General features: G+C 42.8%; 1 protein-coding gene across 1 annotated transcript in view; it reads left to right on the top strand.

Annotated features, from left to right (window-relative positions):
* Positions 1 to 22,189, top strand: part of gabbr2 (gamma-aminobutyric acid (GABA) B receptor, 2) — a gene marked incomplete at both ends in the record, with an annotated part of 518,953 nt that overhangs the window by 359,048 nt on the left and 137,716 nt on the right. The window contains 4 exons of the mRNA XM_080734444.1: positions 4,777 to 4,857; positions 8,415 to 8,565; positions 9,696 to 9,828; positions 13,065 to 13,172. Of these exons, the coding sequence (XP_080590570.1) occupies positions 4,777 to 4,857; positions 8,415 to 8,565; positions 9,696 to 9,828; positions 13,065 to 13,172 (473 nt within the window). The remainder of the gene's footprint in view (positions 1 to 4,776; positions 4,858 to 8,414; positions 8,566 to 9,695; positions 9,829 to 13,064; positions 13,173 to 22,189) is intronic.

Genomic DNA, 22,189 nt, shown 5'->3' with positions numbered 1-22,189 from the left:
GCACCCCACCCAACCCCACCCGCGCAGTATATTATTATAGCATCCTGTGCAGTCAGGGGTGTCACACCAAATTCTGGGCCCAGCTGGGTACGAGGATTCACTCACATTTTGTGCTTTAACTATTGAAAAATATAGCAGATATACAAGCTCACAGCAGATATACAAGTTCACTAGCAGATATGCGAGCTTGGAGATCTGCTATTTTTGAAAAAAAATGTGAAAATGTGTGCAAGCCTTTGAATATATCAAATCCTTCTAAGGTTTTTTTGAATAAAAAAAAATATGTTTCTATGTCAGTGGTGCTCAAACTTTTTCATGTGAAGGACCCCCAAAATTATACTGTATGTATTTGGCCACGGACCCCCATCTTAACATGTTTAGTTCCAGGGACCCCCCAGAAGCAAACTTTGAGTTACAAATGTTCGCTTTAAAAGTACATAATATTCAAAGATTTGCACACATTTTCACGACTTTTCAAAAATAGCAGATCTACAAGCTCGCAGTGAGCTTGTATATCTGCTATTTTTCAATAGCTAAAGTATCCACAGGTTTCCAACGCCCCATAGTGCATTGCGCAGACGTTGTACCGAGCTTCCGGCGCCGCAGCCGAGTGTGATTTACAAGCTCACACGGGTTGCATCTGCGACGCGACGTGAGCTTGTATGTCTGCTGTTAAACCGGAAGTGTGGTCCAAATAATCTCCAGTAAACTCCCGCGGAAACAGGTGGATAACATAACTAAGGCCCCTCCACCTTGGGCCCTAGTAACTCAGTCCCACTTCCCCTCCCCCTTGTGACGCCCCTGATCCTGTGCACTGTACCTCCAACACCTTATCTCACACACACCATCCTTCCACGTGCGCCTACTCACAGCTTACATCACTGAGCTGGGAACGAGTGGGAGGACAGGTGAGAGAGAGAGAGAGAGAGAGAGAGAGAGAGAGAGAGAGAGGAAGACGAGGTCAGAGAGTTGATATAAGATTCCGCTATCGTGGCAGAGACCTTTTATCTTATTCTATCCTCTCTTCGTGAATCAACGCCTCCTTCTTGATCATACCAAAGCATCAAAAGTAGCAGATCTGCAAACTGGAAATCCTTGTAGATGAGCTTGTTTTTTTTTTAGCTTGTAGATCTACTACTTTTGCTTCCCTACTTCGTCATACTACAGTGTCACACAAAAGTAGTAATAATAATATAATAGCTGATCTTTAAGCTTATAGATATGCTGTATTAGAAGAAGAAAAAACATACGGACAAACAGTACTTTATGAGGTTTTCACCCGACACCATTATGTCCAAAAACGGTTACTTTTCACGATTCAAATTCATCACGCATCAAAAGGCAGCAGATCTACAAGCTCGAAACACGTAGAATGTGGATCTGCTACTTTTGAAACTTTTGTGTAGATCAATTAGGGTGTTCATTTACGGAAAAAAAACTGTTAAAATATGGAGATAAGATGTCGGCTGCAAGGAACACAAAGGGATGTGCCATTGGCAAGACAGTAGATTTCCAGTGGATTTGCAGAACATTGAGCTTGTAGATCAGCTATTTTTGCAATTTTTATGAACTTCTCTGACGAAGTTTAAATCTTCCTATGAAGGTGGAATCTGCTTTTCAATGGAAATGGAGTGGTTTCTTTCTATTTGCGCGTTTCTGCAAAAATACGCTCCATTCTCCGTAAAAATTTGAAAGGGAAAAACAGGGAAAGAAACCTGTGGAAAAAAGGCATTTGCAGGAAATGTTCGGGAAAAGAGCAGTAAAGCCTGAAGACGTGAAACGGCCCACCTGCAGGTTGTAGCCCTGCTGGTACGCCACGCTAACAGGTGGTAAGAGGTCAACCCGTAGAACACACAGCTGTGGATGCACTGTGGGCACCGTGAGACACACATGATGCCTCAGGCTGATGTGACTGAAATACTCCTCCTGCTCTACATATCGTCGTTTTCGGGTGGAAACCTTGTACTGTATGCCCAAAACCATTCATAAAAAAAAAAAAACTAAACTAGTGAAAACAGCCGATCTACAAGCACACAACGCCTCGCACCGCGAGGCGTTGTGTGCTTGTAGATCTGCTGTTTTCACTACTTTTGTGCAACGGCCAATTGACTGATGAAGCAGGGCTTTACTTTGCGAAAAAAAAAACATACAAATTTGAAACTTGGACATACAAGGTTTCTGCCCGACAGTGACGATCTGTAATGGGAATAGATCAATGAGTAAACAGAGCTTGTGTTACATATTGCAACTCAGAGAAAACTATCTGTCAGAAATAGTTCTGTATACACAAAGGAAAGGTTAGCATAGGAAAAACGTTTGAAACAAGACGACAGCAGTATGTCAATGTTTCGCATTCGTCTTTCGTATAAAACATTTTGGGACAAACAGCAGCACATTTTTCAAATGTATTTAAAGGTATTTTCTCTGTCTCTGTACGTACAGTATTTCTATGTAGCAACTATAGATCACTCAGTGCAGACAGTGAAGGAATACACACAATGATTTGTAGTCCTTAAGGTGGTTGTATTCCTTTAGACATCCTTCTCCTGTCACAAGAGCTCACAAATCTCTCTCTCACATACACACGCACGCACGCACGCACGCACGCACGCGCACACACACACACACACACACACACACACACACACACACACACACACACACACACACACACACACACACACTGGGTATAACAGATATGGTCACTAACACAATCACTGCAGCCCCATGCTTGACTATCGATCATGTTAAATTGACTCAGTGGGGATGCCCTGGCCTTAGCAGACGGACACATTGCTCTATATTTTTCATGTTGTTTTTTTTTATGTGTTGACATAATATCTGTTGACTTGTTGGGAGAAAGTGTGTGTTTTTTTTTACCAGCTTGCAAAGCTGGTCTACAGATAGTCAGCCCATGACGTCAAAATCTCCTGCTTTTTTTTACCATAAATGGCTAAAAAGCAGGAGATCTACAAGCTCACAACGTGTCGCAGCACTCACTATCACAAGCTCGTAGACCAGGGGTCTTCAATGTTTTCAGGCCAAGGACCCCTTAGTTGAGAGAGAGATGAAGCAGGGACCCCACAACCTGTTCATAGATTCCATATAGTTTCGTTGTTTGACAGCACAATCGTCAGTGTATTTTGGATTTGTGTCAATTCGTGTTCTCAGATATTTAACCACTTGAACTGTCAATACTTAATAAACTTGACCTTTCACTCTGTACTTAGTCTGCTCTTTTCCCCCTCTACACCAAAGCTCTTTGCCGAAAATAGCCGATCTACAAGCTCACAACGCCTCGCAGCGCTTGTAGATCTGCTATTTTTGGCTAAAGTTCTCCGAATATGGACACTAAGCCTAAGGTTGAAGTGGTTAATATAAAAAAGGAGAAAATCTGTCAAAGATTTGGAGGACTCCCTGTAGTAACTCTGAGATGCACACACATACACGTCAGTAGGTCATTACATTTTAGGACATGAATATGGAAACATAATATGTTCCATATTCAAGACCCAAGGGCTCCACCACACCAGGCCTGTTGCATAAGAGAGATAATGCTACGCGATGAATGGACTGGAACTGTGTCTGAGATAGCTGGAAAGCCTGTAGTGTCTGTGTGATGCGTGCGTGTGCGTGCTTGTGTGTGTGCGTCTCCTCCTCTTCTCTCCTCTCCTCTCCTCTCCTCTCCTCTCCTCTCCCATGAGTACTGTACAAGTGAATGATATTTTTATGAGGTTAAGTAGAGCGATTTTCCCGCGTTCATATGGTGGGGTCATGACCTTTGACCACCATTAGGCTACATACTGTACTCAGGGAAACCTTTTTTTATTTTTAATAAGGGGGAAATACCGTGTACCAAAATAGCTCCATTAACAGGCCCCTCAGAGACAGTCAGAGATGCGTTTACAACTAACAACGCTACAGGGTATTCCAATTTAAAAACCTCTTCACTGTACCTGGGTGGAAAGTCCAATAATATTGCGATACAAATGCCAAGATGCAATTGGATTTGTTTATCGTATATCCATTTTCATATACTAACCGGAGATGCAGTTTCGTTTCATAACATCGCCTCTGTCGGCTGTAAACCTCATAATGTCCAAAACTGTTACTTTTCAGTGAATCTCAATGAATTGTGTATAAAGGACCCCAATGTAAACAAGCCTTAATTTCTTGGGTTTAAATCCTGTTAGTAGACCTTGTATCTGAACTGAACTGTACTGTCCTGTGCTTTTCCTATATGCGAACTGCAAATAAAGTATTCAATCAAATAATCAATCAATCAGTAACGGTGTCTTCAGTAGCAGGTCCGAGCTTGCATACCTGCTACTTTTGATGCTTTTTTGTAACATTGTAGTATGAACAAGTATAACGTCATTGTCTGGTGGAAACCATGTCCAAAAGTCCACAAAAACAATCAGTGAAATGTCAACCTTCTGAACCCAGAAGCAAAATGAATGAAAGAATGAATGAATGAATGAATGAATGGATGGATGGATGGATGAATTTATCATACCCAGTGTGAAGTGAGTGGTTTCTTTAAGTGTCCCGCGAAGCTTGGCCAATATGTGACCCTTGGCGTACTCAATAGACTTAAGTTAGGTCCCAGTGCAATGTTAACGAGTACCTGTAGCCTACATAAACGTGCATTAGCTTGCATCTGACGTGTGTGTGTGTGTGTGTGTGTGTGTGTGTGTGTGTGTGCGTGTGTGTGCGTGTGTGCGTGTGTGTGTGTGTGTGTGCGTGCGTGCGTGCGTGTGTGTTTTCTCTCAACAGAGGGACAGGAGGTAAAGGTGGGAGAATACAACGCCATTGCAGATGTATTGGACCTCATCAACAACTCCATCAAGTTCCACGGTACTGTTTGTGTGTGTGTGTGTGTGTGTGTGTGTGTGTGTGTGTGTGTGTGTGTGTGTGTGTGTGTGTGTGTGTGTGTGTGTGTGTGTGTGTGTGTGTGTGTGTGTGTGTGTGTGTGTGTGTGTGTGTGTGTAACAAATCCTGTCATTTGCCACCTCAGCACACTCTTTCACTTACTCTCACTCACACACACACACACACACACACACACACACACACACACACACACACACACACTCAGTGCTGTAGGGACACCACTCAGAACTCCTCTTCCTGGGTTGTGACATGCTTCTCTCTCCACTAAATTATTCACCGGTCCATCTATTTCTCCCCTGCCATTATTTGCTCATGTTGACATACTTGGTAATTTGTTTGGGTCCCTGGTGGCCAGCAGAACCTGCCCGATGTGGAGTTCTTGGCTCGTGCATGCATGTCACAGACACGGTTTGAACCGGAAGTGAATTTAAAAAGTGCATTTTCTTCATAAAGGAATGTTTTGAAAGTAGTGTCTCACAACAGAGGTTCTCAACCTGTGTTTCGGGACCCCTAGGAGGGTCCCCAAAATATTTTGAGGGGTCCCCAGATGATAAACTTAATGTGCAACATTGTTTTCTCACTCAACAGTAAACAAACCAACATAAAGTTTAATTATATAGAGGATATCTGCACATTTCTAAAGTGTCAATTTAAGGACTTTTTAATACCTCTAAAATGACAAATTAAACATTGGCCAAATTGTCAAATATTAGAGGCAGAAATTGTGAAAATAGCAGATCTACATGCTCTTGGCGTATCCCTGCGCTTGTAGAGCCATATATTTTAGAAATGGGGCTTAAGTTAGTGTGACCAGACATCCTGGTTTGGCCCGGATTGTCCCGGTTTCAAGCTGTGTGTGCCGAGTCCCGACAAATATCTCTAAAACACTAATATGTACTGGTTTTCAACATTCATTACAAAATTGTCCCGGTTTTCGCCAAAATTAAAATATTGGCAGCTGTTTTCTGTGGTTGCATAGACGTTTATCTTGTTCTTTTCATGTAAACATGCTCACCTAACCAATCAGAAAACATTAACAAATGCATCGCGTGTCTGAATTGAACGCTGAGTCTGTTTGTCACTCAATATGAAACCCCTGGCCTATGTACGTACGGTGCGTGTCCAGGCCGGCCATTTGGAAAAAGATAAAAAATAAAATGTCGGCCTTCGTTCCATTCTCGTATTTCCAAGTTTCAAATTTGCAGATTTTTTGGCAAAGCAAAGCCCTGCTTCATCATACAAGGTCGTCGCATAACAATTGTGAAAACAGCAGATCTACAAGCACACAACGCCTTGCGGTGCGAGGCGTTGTGTGCTTGTAGATCGGCTGTTTTCACTAGTTTAAATCATTTTTAAAATGGTAAATACAAAACAAACGGTTTTGGACATGCAAGGTTTCCACCCAACAACGATGAAATATAACTCATGTAATTGGCCCACTGGCTTGTCACTTGTCATGATCTGAAATGGCCAAAAAAAAATCTACAAAAAACTGGGCGTCAGAAAAGACAGCTTTAAACTTTCCACAGTGACAACTGATGAAGTGTTTAAAAAATTGAGCGCCCTACCTCAACACAAGGCCACTGGCCTTGATAAAATCCCAGCTAGATTTCTCAGAGATTCAGCCGCCACCATTGCTCCAATCATTACCCACATAATTAACCTTTCCATCGAACAGGGTCATGTCCCCCAGGACTTCAAACTAGCAAAAGTAACCCCCCTGCACAAAAAAGGTAGCAAACTAGACCCTGGAAACTACCGCCCCGTTTCCATTCTTAGCTCCATATCCAAAGTCATGGAGAAAATAGTCTACGAACAGATTGCAAGATATCTCGAGAAGAATAATCTGATTTACGAGTTCCAATCTGGATTCAGAAAATCCCATTCCACTGACACATGCCTTCTCTATTTGACTGACCAAATCAAACGCGAAGCGGATCAGGGCAAATATAGCGGCATGGTCATGATGGACCTCCAGAAGGCATTTGACACCGTGGATCATGCTATTCTGATTGAGAAACTAAAAGCCATCGGTCTTGACAGCGCAGCAGTGAGCTGGATGCAATCTTACCTGGTGGGGAGGGAACAGGTGGTGGAGATTAACGGTACCCTGTCCCCCCCCCCTCCCAGTAAGCTGTGGTGTTCCTCAAGGTAGCATACTGGGACCTCTGTTGTTCCTAATATACGTGAACGACATGGCATCTGCTTGCGACTGCAACCTGTTCCTGTTCGCGGATGACTCGGCTCTCCTAGTCTCGGGCAAGGACCACTTGCAGGTTGAAAAGACACTTAACTCTGAACTGAGTAAGATCTGCACATGGCTTAACGACAACAAGTTATCAATTCACCTGGGAAAAACTGAGTCCATCCTCTTTGGATCAAATCATAACCTCAAAAAGGTAGATAACTTCACAATCAAAGTGGGTGACAAGGTCATAACACGAAAAAACGAAATCTCTTACTTAGGATGTATCCTTGAAGCTAATCTTTCCAGCGAAAAGATGACTTCTAAAGTAATAAAAAAAATCAACCAACGAACTCGTTTCCTACAGAGGATCGCCCCAATGGTCAACTTCAACACACTGAAGACCATAGCTGGTGCAATAATCCAGCCCCTCTTTGACTACGGAGTCCACGTATGGTATCGTGACGCCCCACAAGCCCTAAAAACTAAACTCCAAACAGCCCAAAATAAACTAATTAGGGTCCTGCTTAACCTTCCCTATCAGACTCACCTCACCGCTACTCACCAGTTAAGAGTGGGGTGGCTCAGAGTAGATGACAGAGTACAGCAACTTGCAATGGGCCTGGTGTACAAGATACACTACACCACTATGATACCCAAGTACCTGTCAAAATACTTTATAAACGTTAAGGATGTCCATAATTACAACACCAGAGGCAGTGCCACAGATCACGTTCAACCCAGAGTCAACTCAAAGAAAGGGTCAAACTCGTTCTTCTGCTATACCACAAAAATGTGGAATGCCTTACCGAAGGCCATAAAGGAGTGTGGATCACTAGCATCCTTTAAAATTGCCCTGAAAAACCACTTACAGGCAGCAGCTGTTCGCAACTGGTAAAAACCTAGCCCAACCCTACCCTCCCCTGCCCCTTCCTTGTATATACTTACTGTTTGTTTAGACTTACTGTTTTCTTTTTTTTTTTCCTTTTCTTCACATATCTACTGCATAGTACTGTGTTCTATTTGTCTGTCATTCAATGTTATATGAGATACTTAAATGGTTTCCTGTTGAAATAAGCTTAGTCTTTTCATGGATCTCCTTTTAGTAGACCTTGTACCAGTGAACTGTACCGTCATGAAACTGTACATTTTCCTATGCAAACTTCTAATAAAGCCTTCAATCAATCAAAAAAAAAAAAGCAGCAGCGCTATAGAGAGAGATCTCTCTCTACAGCACGCAATGAGGGCCTCTCCAACTCTTTTTCCCGTGCTGAATCAGGGGCCCAGCACGTCCCTGGACATAACAAAGTGAATGTTTTTCTGCTGTTCCTCTCAGGGGTGGAGCCTCCTAAGGACCGCACGTTTGTGCGTCTGCAGCGGCGGCACATCAGCGTGCCTCTGTACAGCATCCTGTCCACCATCACCATCCTGGGCATGCTGATGGCCGGGGCCTTCCTCCTCTTCAACATCAAGAACCGCAACCACAGGTCAGCACGCCTTGAAGAGTGGCCACTCTCAAATAAGGGTCACACAGGAATTTGCGATTTTTCTTAGACATAAGTGACGCCCGGAAAAAGATAAAATCTCACGGTATGTGTACAGTATTACATATTTGGGGGGACATTTGCTAAACGCTGCAGATATACAAGCTCACAACACATGGATTTCTGTGGACTGCGGGTGAAGATATATTTACATTTTTTTTTTAAGTACTGTTCATGAATATGCTTTGTCCGTGGTGCTAGTAGTAGTAGCCTAGGAGCTCCGAGCCTCTGCCTGCCATGATGACCAAAAGCCTAAAACCCCTCAACGTGACAATTAATTGTCACTCAAATAATTGCGATTAACGATTTAATTGTGTTTTTGTTGTTGACAATTACATTTCTGTTTGGCTTTCAGGCTTTGAAGTTGCAAATGGCAGATACGACATCTAAATATATACAAAGAAATGGCTGACATATTTGACAACTTTATACTTAAAAAAGATCTAAATATACAAAGAAATGGCTGACATATTTGACAACTTTATACTTAAAAAAATAACATTGATTGGAAATAGCCTCTACATAGCCGATCACAATGCGTCGCATAGCAACGTGTTGTGAGCTTGTAGATCTGCTATTTCCACTATTTTTGAAAATGATTGAAAATATATGACATTTTCCATCATGGAAACGATTATGACGATCATGACAAAATAATTGTGATTAGAGGATTATGCAATAATTCACCCTTTGTCAGCCTTCTGATTGGCCCCTGACTGACCAACCAGCAGGCTCTTTCTGCTTTGTCCTGCCCTGGTTCCTGGTGCCTTTTTTATGTTGAATTTGCTAAAACGTCATTTTTGGAGAAATAAAAACATTTAAAAACATGCCCAGTCACTGTACTGCATCTGAGAGGCTCCTTTTTACTGAAACCAAGCTTAAAATGAGAATTGAATACACAAAATACCAATACAAAGCGACTGAATTTCAATGGGAGTGAATAGAGAGAAAGGAGGACTTTTGTCCCACCAAGACACAGCAACCAATGGGTGCGAAGAGGGGCGGGATTATGATTGCAGGCCTATAGTCCCTACACGTGTTCATACTTTGTTGTTCCTCCATGTGTCCTGCAGGCTGATCAAGATGTCCAGTCCCTACATGAACAACCTGATCATCCTGGGAGGCATGCTCTCCTACGCCTCCATCTTCCTCTTCGGCCTGGACGGAGGCTTCGTCTCCGACAACGAGTTTGAAGCCCTCTGCACGGTGAGTACCACTGGCACACGCGCGCGCGCGCGCACACACACACACACACACACACACACACACACACACACACACACACACACACACACACACACACACACACACACACACACACACACACACAAACACACACACACACACGTCCAGGCATGTGCACATTAAAGTAGACTTGAGCCCCTGCCTTTTTATCCGTCTGTAAAAAGTGCCCTCTCCAGACCATGAATGGAGTTTTTACTATGGTGAAAGAAATTGATTATGCTTAGTTCAGTGTGGTATCAAGCACCGAAAATAGCCAACATGTTGTGAGCTTGGGGTCTGCTATTTTCGATATTTTTGCACCAAAAGGCCCTTTTCGACATTTCAGCCCCTGCCTCTCTAACATTATCAGCACACGTCGGCGTCAAGGGAAATGCTCAATTAGTCAAGAAAGAAAGGAAGAGAGAGGACACTGAATGATAAGATTACAAAATGATACATCGGCTGTGATCTGCTGTTTTCACTAGTTTTGTGCGACAGTCTTGTATAATGAAGCAGGGCTTTGCTTTACCAAAAAACATACACATCTGAAACTTGGAGATACAAGGTTTCTGCCTGACATTAACGATATTTTAGTGATTATGTTGCGAGGAAAGCGTTGAGATAATAGCCATTTTGGTTAGAACTGACAGAAAATATAACTTTGTACTTCAAGTTAAAATGATACTAAATATTTTTTCAAGTGTCCAAATAAATTCCAAATATTGTCAAATTATCTCGCGGCACCCCTGGACTGCCGTCACGGCACCCCAGGGTGCCCCGTCACCCACTTTGAAAACCCCTGCTTTAGTGCCCAGTCCAGCCTTTTACTGTCATGGCCTGCTGCAGAGGTGATGCATGGCCAGACACCAGCTTCTGGCAGCATTCCTTCATTCTGTATTCTTGGGAGTTTTCTGTCAAGCGGAGAGGTTTAGCTGTTTTGCAACGCAAGTTCAGCAGCGGCCTCGGTCGACATCAGAGACTAGGGATGGGACGATAAGCGATATTATCGTTTATTGTGATAAAAAACACGATCCAGACTTTTACTTCAGAGTATTTTCTATATTGCAGTATTGGTAATTTTTACAATACTGCACACACACGCGCGCAGGGAGACACAAACGCATATGGACAGACATAATGCCAGTCAGTGCACGTCCTGAGCCACAGCTCTGCCGCCGGCGCTCCAAAATGGAGGTTGTCAGGTTCGAGAGAGAGAGAGAGAGAGAGAGAGAGAGAGAGAGAGAGAGAGAGAGAGAGAGAGAGAGAGAGAGAGAGAGAGAGAGAGAGAGAGAGAGAGAGAGAGAGAGATTCATCCTGCACACAATCAATATGCAGCCGTCTCTCTCTGAATGGAGCTGGTAATTGTTTTTCACCCTCTACTGTGTCACTGTGTCTACTCTCTCTCTCTCTCTCTCTCTCTCTCTCTCTCTCTCTCTCTCTCTCTCTACATATGGCTGTGAATGACACACACAGCATAAGGGAAGGTGATGATAACAGTACACGGTATAATCCTCTGTCCTTGTAACTTTGAGGGTCGAGAATTGTAATCACATGGTCTATTCGGTTACATTGTGAGCACACAATGAAATACAGACTAGGCTACAAAACACACAAAAGGGTAACAATTGTGACACACACACACACACACACACACACACACACACACACACACACACACACACACACACACACACACACACACACACACACACACAGACACACAGACACACACACACACACACACGTTCACAACGCACAGACGAACACATACGTTTTTAGCGCCGGTGTTAAATTAGGATATTGGATTTTCTTTCAAAGTAACATGAAAGAAAAAGAAAAAACTTTGAAAAGTCCTTTGTTGCAGGCAAGGTGTTGCAGAGATCCAGCAATACTCTCATTAGGAACTACCGTCTCAAACATCCAGACAGTTTTTTTCCATGGCCCAGAGTTCCTTTCTCACGGCTCAGAAAACAATGCACCACAAACCTAATTTATTGTCCCGCCGTGCGACTGTGTCACGATTTCGCCCCCAAAATAGCCAATTTACAACTTGCAATGAAAGGCGGATTACAAATGAGTGGGAGGATTATTCTTTGGCCGTTTTGAAGATGCGTGATTAATATTTCACAATTCATGGCACAAGCTCTCTCTGTGTCCTCTAATGAACTGGACTGGACTGGACTGGAATTAATTCCTGCAAGGGCGCCTGTGAAAATCAGTGTTGATAGGCACGAATGGCAATATTATTTTTGTTGTGTATGATGTCAGACTAGAGGCCTGGTCAGATTATATAAGGTTTTATATGCTTTACATTTTCATTATCAACTAAAGACGAGAGAAGAGGTTTCTATTTTTGACTAACATGAAGTGTCCAGGATATGGGGTCGGGGTCGGCTGGGCGCCGCCTGGGACATGAGACGGCGACCACAATCTACAATCTGTGCAAGTGTGATTGCTGTCTCGGTCCTTGGTGTTGTTTGGCTGGCGCCGGTTTGAAGTCCAGGTTGTGGTGTTGGACAGACTTTGCGGACCAATCGAAAGCCACTGTTTCCATGACGTTATGGACAAAATGGCGTTCGATTGGTCTGTTCTGTTTGGCTAACACATGACATCACAGTCAGAACAGCTTTTGATTGGTCCGTGCTAATGTTTGTGTTAAAACGAGGTGAAACATAGGAGCGGTTTGCACCCCTCAAAAATCCCACATTAATTTCAATTATATTAAATGTGATTCAAACATTTTTCTAAATTAATTTCACAAATAAATGAAGCAAGATGCTAATCAACATGTGATCCTCATCCGGCCAAGACAGACAGACAGTCAGACAGACAGACAGACAGACAGACAGACAAGACAAGACAGACCTACCTTCAGGGTTCAAGGTTCATTTATTTGTCATTTACTGTATGCTTGTGCTCAGGAGTCAGGACCTGCAATGTACAATATACTGTATGTATTGATCCCTCTGGGGAAATCAGTCACATCAATAATGAACAACGGTATACAATAGTATACAGGGGCGGCTGTAGCTCAGGAGGTAGAGCAGGTTGGCCAATGATCGCCTTGGATAAAGGCGCTATAGAAATGCACCATTTACCATTTGCCATATACACTACTGCAAATATCCTGCACTGTGCAGAATAAAACACAAGATTACAGTGTCATCACAGTATCCCGTCCAACGCACAACAGCAATGTTTTCTTAATTCTCTTGCAGGTGCGGACGTGGATCCTGATCGTGGGCTACACCACTGCGTTCGGCGCCATGTTTGCCAAGACCTGGAGGGTGCACGCCATCTTCAAGAACGTCAAGATGAAGAAGAAGGTAAGGCCCGCTGGTTTTGTCCCTTCCCTCTGGAAACGTAACTTTTGAGGGTATCAGATTCATGTCTTTCAAGAAGAATGCATTATCTTTTCAATGATGACATGCGTGCAGGAATTCTGAATCCCTGAATCACTGCCCTCCCTCACCCTCCTGACTCGCAACAGGGTCTTGAGCTCTGCTGTGGTTGTTAGCGCCGCTGTCGCACCATATATATGTGCCTCTTTCCTTTCCTGGCTGTGCCCTGGTTTGGTTGGTTTGTTGGTTAGTTTGCTTGCCACCATCTCCTGGTGCCTAACACAGTGCCCAGCCTCATCCTTCTCTGTCTCTGACCTTGTCTGTGACACGTGGTATACTGTAGGTCCCCATAGAGTTCCACATTTCTGATGTTTGGAGTTTGGAGTCATAGATTATCATTAATTTTGTTTGTTCATAGCTGTATTCATTATAACTTCTAAGTCATGTAGAAACCTCATCATGTCCAAAACTATTACTTTTCAGGATTAAAATACAAACATAGCAAAAGTAGCTCAAAACTTGTCGCGTTGCGCCACGTTTCTAGCTTGTGGATCTGTTACTTTTGATGCTTTTGTGTGACGCTGGGTGAAGAAGAAGGGCGCTAACTTACGACGAAACACAAAGCTAAAATGTGGAGATCTTTCTGCTCGATAGTAACACACATGGAATCCCTGTCGGTATGGGGAACACAACCTTGAAAACAGCCACAGCATCTAAACGTACAATAATGATTAACATGTTAAAAAAAAGAAAAAAGAAAAGTGTTTGTATGTGTGCAAGCGCGCAAGCAGTGAAGCGACAACTCGCGACGAAGCGAGCAGCACTGAAGCGGAACGGAGAGAAGCCAGCTCACATAATTGGCCATTACGTCCCTCAGACAGCAGTGTAACACTGTGCCGGGCTTTAACCAGCCAATAAACCTTTGCATTATTACAGCACGTACATCAGTCAGCCCAGGCACAAACCTAAAGGCACGCCGTGTCCCTATTAATGATTCCGGGCTCTTTTGAGTGCAGTACAACAGAGGCATCTTTGGTTCCTCCCAGAGCTGGGTCTTTTTGATGCATGCCTTTCCTTGGTCTTTATTTGCATATTAAAGCTAAATGGCTTGATAGCAGTAAAGCACACACACATTACAAGGTTGAGGCAGCCCACACAACGGGATGTCGTCGTGCGGTATTCACTAGAACCTGTTTTTGGGTAATGTATTTTCCATTGCTCTCCTCCGGTGGGTTCATTGTGTAATTCTACATTGTTCTTTTCTGTTTTAAACACGAGCAGAATCACGGCGTGTCGTTAGCCCAGCTGTCAACAGGAGCCATTCCATCACACGTTCTTTAAGTAAAAGTACCAATATATAAATTCAGTTTCTTTGATTGATTGAAAACTTTAACGGTTTAACAGTGGAGTAAAATTACAGTATTTGCAGTTGTGTCGAAGTATTTAATATAGAAAAATAGAGCTACTCAAGTAAAATAATAGGCTACCTGAAGATGTTACTTAAGTACAGTACTTGAGTAAATGTGCTTAGTTACTTTACGTCATTGGTTCAGCAACTTGGACCGTTCAGCACCATGGACAGTTCACTGGATTTTTTGGGGGTGTTTTTCTCTCTCTCTCTCTCTCTCTCTCTCTCTCTTTTTACCAAATGAATCATTTCCATTCTCTAGACCAGTGGTTCTCAACCTTTTCAGGCCGCGACCCCCCATATAATCATATTTTAACTGTGGACCCCCCACCCTGACAAGCCCTAAGAGTTGAGGCATTACATTTTATATAACATGGTTCTATTGTGAGAATAGCCGATCTACATGCTCACAACGCCTCGCGTTTGCAAGGCATTGTGAGCATGTAGATCGGCTATTCTCACAATTTCTGCCTCTAATATATGACAATTTGTCCAATGTTTAATTTGTCATTTTAGAGGTAAAAAAAAGTCCTTCAATTGTCACTTTAGAAATGCACAGATACCCTCTATACACTTAAACTTTGTGTTGGTTTGTTTACTGTTGAGTGAGAACACAATGTTGCACATTAAGTTAATCATCTGGGGACCCCCCAAAATAATTTGGATCCCGACCCACAGAATTGTGAACCACTGCTCTAGAGTAGTGTGGTGGTATTTACCTGCTGAAACACACTTCCCTCTTGCTGTATTTTTATGTTGTTTTTACAGTTTGTTTTGGCTGCTGGACTAAGAGGGATATGATGGGTTAAAAACAGATTTAGTTATGTAAATACAGGGCAAAGTTACATACAGTGCTTTTAATGCGCTGTTGTTCATTACACAATTGACCAATTACCGTAGGCCTTTTTCACGGCAGACATATTATCATTAAATAGTTGTGTAATGTTAACTTCCTTCACAGCTGCTTCCAGTGATACTAATTAAGGTTGTGTTCCATTCTGGAGCACAAATGGAGTCATGCTGCTGCTATTGTTCATGCTGGCTCACTGGAAAGACTCTAAATGGAAAAGCCGACAGTAATGGGGTGCACAATATTGTCATTTTGGCCCCATCCGATTACTTTTTAATTAACTTTTTTCCAACTTTGTAGATGCTTTTGAAAGCTTTTCCAAAAAAAAAAAACTAAAAACAAAAACAAAAAAAACTGATTGAATCTGCATCATCACAAAATGATTTTTCAGCTTCACATTAAAACTCATTCCCTGCCAGGCCCGATAGTCCCGAGATTATTCCAATGTCTTTCCCCGCCAGGCCCGATAGTCCCGAGAATTAAAAAAAAAAAAAAAAAAAAAAAAAAAAAATTCAAAAAAAAAATTTTTTTTTTCAAAAAATTTTGACCCCAAAAAATGGAGTAGGCATGATAGCAATCGCGAAATTTCATGTTTAACCCCCATAGCAACCCCATCTTTCAAGCATGGCAGCCATTTTGGCAGCCATCTTTGTTAAACATAGTGGCTGTTATCTCAGGAATGCCTGAACGGATTTCCATTCGGATTTTTTTGTTTGAAAGCTGTGAGCAAGGTGGACACACGTGGTGCATTATCTAGGCATGGGTGTGCATGATCCGTGCACACCCAATTACATGGAAGTCTATGGAGACGAATGGCAGGTGGGAGTACGGAGGTATGTTAAAATGGCGGTCAATGTGTTAAAAAGAAAAACATTATAAAATAAAATGTTGGGTTAAACGGATATTTTGATATTGGTTCGATACCGATATTGCATTTTTAAGACTGATATAATAGAATATTTGTATTTTTGAATACATAATAACTCCACTACATTCAAAGACAAAACCACTCAAGCCCATTTCAAATATTTTGATTGCATTTCTAATGCAGAACTCAAGTACAATTTTGCCTTGTAGTGAAGCAATATTTTACCAGGAGTATATATATACTTTGACTCGCATAGGCAAAACTTTGTCCAATTGATTCATTTAGCTATTTGTTGAGTTCTAATACAGATTTGTCATTTGCATACAAGTGGCTTTAGGCATTGTAAACAGATGTGTATGAAATGAAAGCTCGCTAAGTACCTACAGTATAAAGCGTTAATAAAGTGACCACCATGAATGGAGCTCTCTCCCAATGATCTCTGCTCTGCAGGAGTAAAACTAAATATATTTTTTCCTCTGAAAATCGATCAAAAACTATTGCGCCCCCCTCCCCCCCTCCTGACAGAGGCTAAAATCGCCTATGTTGACGTGGGTGCTGGGGTTGGTACTGGTAACATTTTATAGGTTCTCGGCTGGGAGAGTAATTTTGTTCCTATTAATAATGTGCTAATTCCGCCATGTGCTAATTCCACTTGTTTTCACAAGTAGTTCAGTTGTGAGCGGAGGGTGATGTTTGCAGCTTCTGTAACGTGTTGTGCCAAATTAAGTCTGGTGTTCCAGCAACAACACAGCACAGCACACTGTGTAGACGCTACTCTAGGACATTACCCAAAAATAGTAGATCTACAAGCTCACAACGCTGTCCAAGTACAGAGCCAAGCCAACTCCGGTTCACTAAAGTCAAGAAGGTTCAAGTGGTTATTGGTTAATTCAACGTGGATTGGAGTACTGTACTTTGAAAATTGTGCAGAAAAGATGCATGTGTTGTCATTACACATTTTGGGTGTGACATTATAGGTGTCATTCTTTTCAAAAGTAGTAGATCTACAAGTTAACCACTCGAACCACCCCAGCATCCGTACTCTGGAGCAGACATTAGCCCAAAATGGCAGATCTGCTTGTTGATCTGGCAATGAGATTTCCATGTACAGTAAGCATGCACGAAGGTGGACAATATGGACTCAAGAAGAAGGCGCAAGCTGACACGCGCTGGTGTATTTTAATTCCTGTAGCCCAAAAACAATATAGGGATATCAGCAGCGCTTCTGTAAATTCTTTTTTATGGATAGTGATTTGTTTTTCCGTTAACCGATTAACCCTTCAAACATCCGATCGCTATCGGCAACTGCTGCTCTGTGTCATCCAACAACAACTGAACTCTCCCTGTCTGGCTAGTAATGCCCGCTCGGAAAGCCAAACGGACCAGAAAAGATCAATCTAAAAAATGGTTAAAACTAAGCATGGAAATGTCCCAGGTTTTATGGATTCTAAAGCATATGGATGTGCGGTGGTGGTCCCTGCAGACTGCAGCATCTGTCCCCACATGCACCGCGGTAGCCTGGAAGAATCCTTGACGAGCAGCGAAGCTATACTGTAAATAATTCATTGGTTTCTATTCATTAATATGGATAGATTTGTCTCGGTGACTGTGGTGCGGACTGCACACGATCCACCATGAGTCCATGACAGATGCTTTTTATCCAGGAAGTCCCCCGCTTTACCTTTGTAAGCCCTATTGATTGTGTGTGTGTGTGTGTGTGTGTGTGTGTGTGTGTGTGTGTGTGTGTGTGTGTGTGTGTGTGTGTGTGTGTGTGTGTGTGTGTGTGTGTGTGTGTGTGTGTGTGTGTGTGTGTGTGTGTGTGTGCGCTTGTATTACTATACTCTTTGAGCGCCAACAGTCCCCACAAGAATAGGTAGATTCATTGGTACTCCTGAGGAGGATAGAGTTTGTTTGTTGTGTGATTTGGAGGAAATTTAAAGTGAGGTTGATTTTTTGTTGTATTGCCCATTATATGTAGCCTGACACTCAGCCTGAATTTCGTTTCACTCCATTATTCAGTCTGAACTTGCTTTCATCCAAGGCAATTTCTGGGATGGGCGTTGCCAAAGAGGCAGTCTTCTGCGATTGGTTCACCGTCTGACCAACACAACAGTATCAAAGCTGATGACGTAGTGTTGTTATGTGGCTGGCTAGTGGCTAGCCTGTTGCTTGCTAGTGCTACTTGCTAACCAAAGAAACAGGCAGAATAGGAGCGCTACGAACTAGTAATAAAACACAACATAACATGTCTGCTACTGATGTTTCATAGCGAGAACGATACGATCGCATATTACCACGACGGGCGACGCAATGTTTATGTTTGGGAATGTGCAGTCCGGTCCGGCGGCGGCGCTGGGTTACATGGACTCACACATGAGTTCTTGGAAAACCCCACCCACGCTGATCACAAGCCCCGAGAAGCGACGCTGATTCGCCGTACGGATTTCCAAACGAGGAAAACCTCTTCAGTGAGAGCAACACCAGACTCCCAATCGCCAAAACAAAATTTTAAAGGGGTGTGGCTAGCGATTCAGCGAGTCTGGAACCAGGCTACATTATATGATGAATTAAGACATATTATTTTGTAAAATATCATCTATTTGAGTTAACTTGTTTTCCCCGACCTCATGAACGCGATATATCCAAGAACGCTTTGAGTGAATTTCAAGACATTTGGGCACAATCATTTATCTGGACTCAAGGATGAGCTGATTATGTATAGGTGGCCATAAGGTCAAAAGGCCACAGTGACCTCACAAAAAACACGTTTGTAAGCCTTCTATTTCAAAGTCTTCCCCTGCTACATAATTATTCATTCATTTCTTTAGTTCAATATTATTTTAACCAACACACAGACGTGAATGGTGTTCAATAGCACATATTTATGAAAAAAGAGAGGGCCAATCGGGTGGAGTTAGCTGGTTTGGCAGAAAGTGCGGCGTTAGGAGGTTTTGTCCCAAGCTCTCTCCATTGGTTCAATATTATTGTAACCAACACTCAGATGTAAAGGGTGTTCAATAGCCCTGATTTATGTCAAAAAGCTCAAAAATTGAGTTAAGAGGTTTTGGCCAGACAGTGACGTATTATGAGTCTGAACAGACACACTGGCTGGTAGAGGTGGATGCATACCGCGTTTGATGCAGTATTATTTCTAGATGAAACGCTGCTCAAGTGGGTTAACACAGGGGCGTCAATTGGGTATGGCAAGGGTATGCAGAAGCCAGGTCCAGGAGAGGAAATAAAAGTTATAAATAAATATAAATCCATGAATGTCTCATGTGTCTATCTGGGCTGGTTATTATGTTGTTAAATTACAGTAAAATAACTACTAATGCAAAATGTAACAAAATATCTCTTTAACAAACTATTATAATTATATTCTTATATTCTATAATTATATACTATTCTCCCCATCTTGACAAAATGGTATATTCCCAGGTTCCGCAGGTCAGCTGCAAAGGTGCAATGCATTATTATTAATTATTTCAGACATTGTGAAAATAGCCGATCTACATGCTCACAACGCCTCGCAGCGCGAGGCGTTGTGAGCATTTAGATCTGCTATTTTCACAATAGATCCGTGTTATACAAAATATAATGCCTCTTTTCCATGATGACTCCCATCTTTGCCATACCCTAGCTTTTGCTGAACTGACGCCACTGGGTTAACAAGATGCTCAATCACCTTCCAGGCCGGCACCCATAGCCCCGTTTCCAGAATTAACTTCCTGGAACAGACACAGATTTATACACACACGTCTGACCCAACCTGCTTATGTAAAAACTGGAACCAGGTTCCCTGTGTTGGCCTTGTTGTATTTATAGCAAACCCTCTTCTTCCGATATGCTCTTTTAGAGCTACAAAAACTAAATAAGCCGTAGTGGTGCAGTGTTTCGTATCGTGTTTCACAGGTTCTGGTTTTGTTGTACCTATAATACACTATTGGCTGGGTTTATGGTTCTCAGAAGGTGGTGTTACTGACCGTGCATGAGTTCTGGGGAGATGTCAGAACCGACGTATACTGCCACAGTGCCACTTGCAAGGATTTATTATAGCAACATTTCTGTCACAATCAGGGACGTGCAGAGAATGTTAGAGAGGCGGGGGCTGAAATTTCTAAAAGGGCCTTTTGGTGGAAATATCGAAAATAGCAGACCTCCAAGGTCGTCTATTTTCGGTGCGTGATACCACACTGAACTAAGCATAATCAACAGAGAGGACAATTGTTTCAACATAAGACGTTGCATTCAAGTTTAGGAGTTTGGACAAGGCAATTATTTTGAATGGTACCTTTAGATAGGGCATGGAAAGAGGGCATTTGCATTTCTTTCACCACAGTAAAAACTGCATTCATGGTCTGGAGAGGGCACTTTTTACAGACAGATAAAAGGGCAGGGGCTCAAGCGCCTTTGATGTCTATATTGTGTGCACGTGCCTGGTCACAATGTAATGTTTCTTTGAACCCAGGTGCAAACACGCAAACAGACAGGAATTGCAGTTCAAATAGAGGTGTATTCAGCTAGGAGTGGAGCTGAGTGTAGCAGTGGTGGATCAGGTCACAACACTGACAGCGGAGGTAGATCAGGGCAGGGCTCAGGTGGTCGCTGCAAACACCAGAGAGAAATGGTAAGAATTCAGAACAACACACTGAGTTATGTTGCGAGCCCGGGTGGAAAACGACTGACCAGGTCAAACGGAGACTGACGGTCTGGCAGAGAAGGAAGCGTTGACTCAGGTGCCGGCTACACAGAGCTGGAAGCTAGACATTTCTTTGTGCGATTGGGCTTGCAGCCACATGAAGCTGGATGTTTTGTCCGCAAAACTGGATATTTTTTTAAACCGGATAAATAAGTGAAGAAATAAAAATGGTAAATGGTGCATTTATATAGTGCTTTTATCCAAGGCGCTTTACATAGATTGTGCATTACATTCACCCATTCACACACCGGTGCCGGAGGAAACCATGCAAGGCACCAACCTACTCACTGGGAGCCATTAGGGGTTCAGAGTCTTGCTCAAGGACTCTTCGACATTAACTCAGGGGGAGCCCGGATTCGAACTGGGAATCCTTCGGGGACCCTTCGTGCTCTAATAACGGTTTCTCTACCCCTGAGCTATGCCGACATTGAAACATATCTGATTCACTTGATCCGTGTAGGCATTGAACACGGATATCTCTGAAGACTTTACTGTGTGTGTGCTTGTCCCCCTAGTGGAGGTCTGGGGACTCAGATTATTTTAGACCTAGATATCTTTGTCATGTGGACCTAGATATCTTTCTATGTGGATATCTGAAAATCTGGGATATGTGAAATATCCAGATACGTCTGGCCTAGAGCTCAGGCTTTAAAGATGTCTTGATTGGTCCCCTCCGCCCCCTGTCTTGCACACCTGTCTCCACTCCTACAGTTAGATGACAGAGGACTAGGAAGAGGAGGGAAATGTAGAGTGGGTGTGGCAGTCGTGACAGTATCGGTCACACAAAACCTTCCTCAGCCATCAACAGGTGGGTTATCTTTTATTGTTGATGTCTCTTACGAACCAGCTTTTAGACTTTCTATCCGGGTGTGCGAAAGCTTTTTTTCTATAATAGGGCAAATGGCATATCTGCAAGCTCAGATCTCCACGATCTATGAGTACAGTAGCACTTATAAAACTCAAAAAAGAGAGAAAAATAGCAGAGTTACAGTAGGAGCTCACAACTGCTGCTGCTATTTTCGGGGACTGCCCCATAGGTCGAACTTCCGTTGGGTCGAACAGTGTCGGCAGGTTAGATACTCACCAGCGTCGGCAGGTTAGATAATCACCCGTGTCACGGTTACTGAAGTTAGGATTAGGTTTAGGTTTAGGCATAGCTTTACTGAGGTTAGGGTTA

Source organism: Nannobrachium achirus (genome assembly GCF_963921795.1).
Source record: "Nannobrachium achirus genome assembly, chromosome: 10".
NCBI lineage: Eukaryota > Metazoa > Chordata > Actinopteri > Myctophiformes > Myctophidae > Nannobrachium > Nannobrachium achirus.
This window is presented reverse-complemented; position numbering and strand designations above follow the sequence as displayed.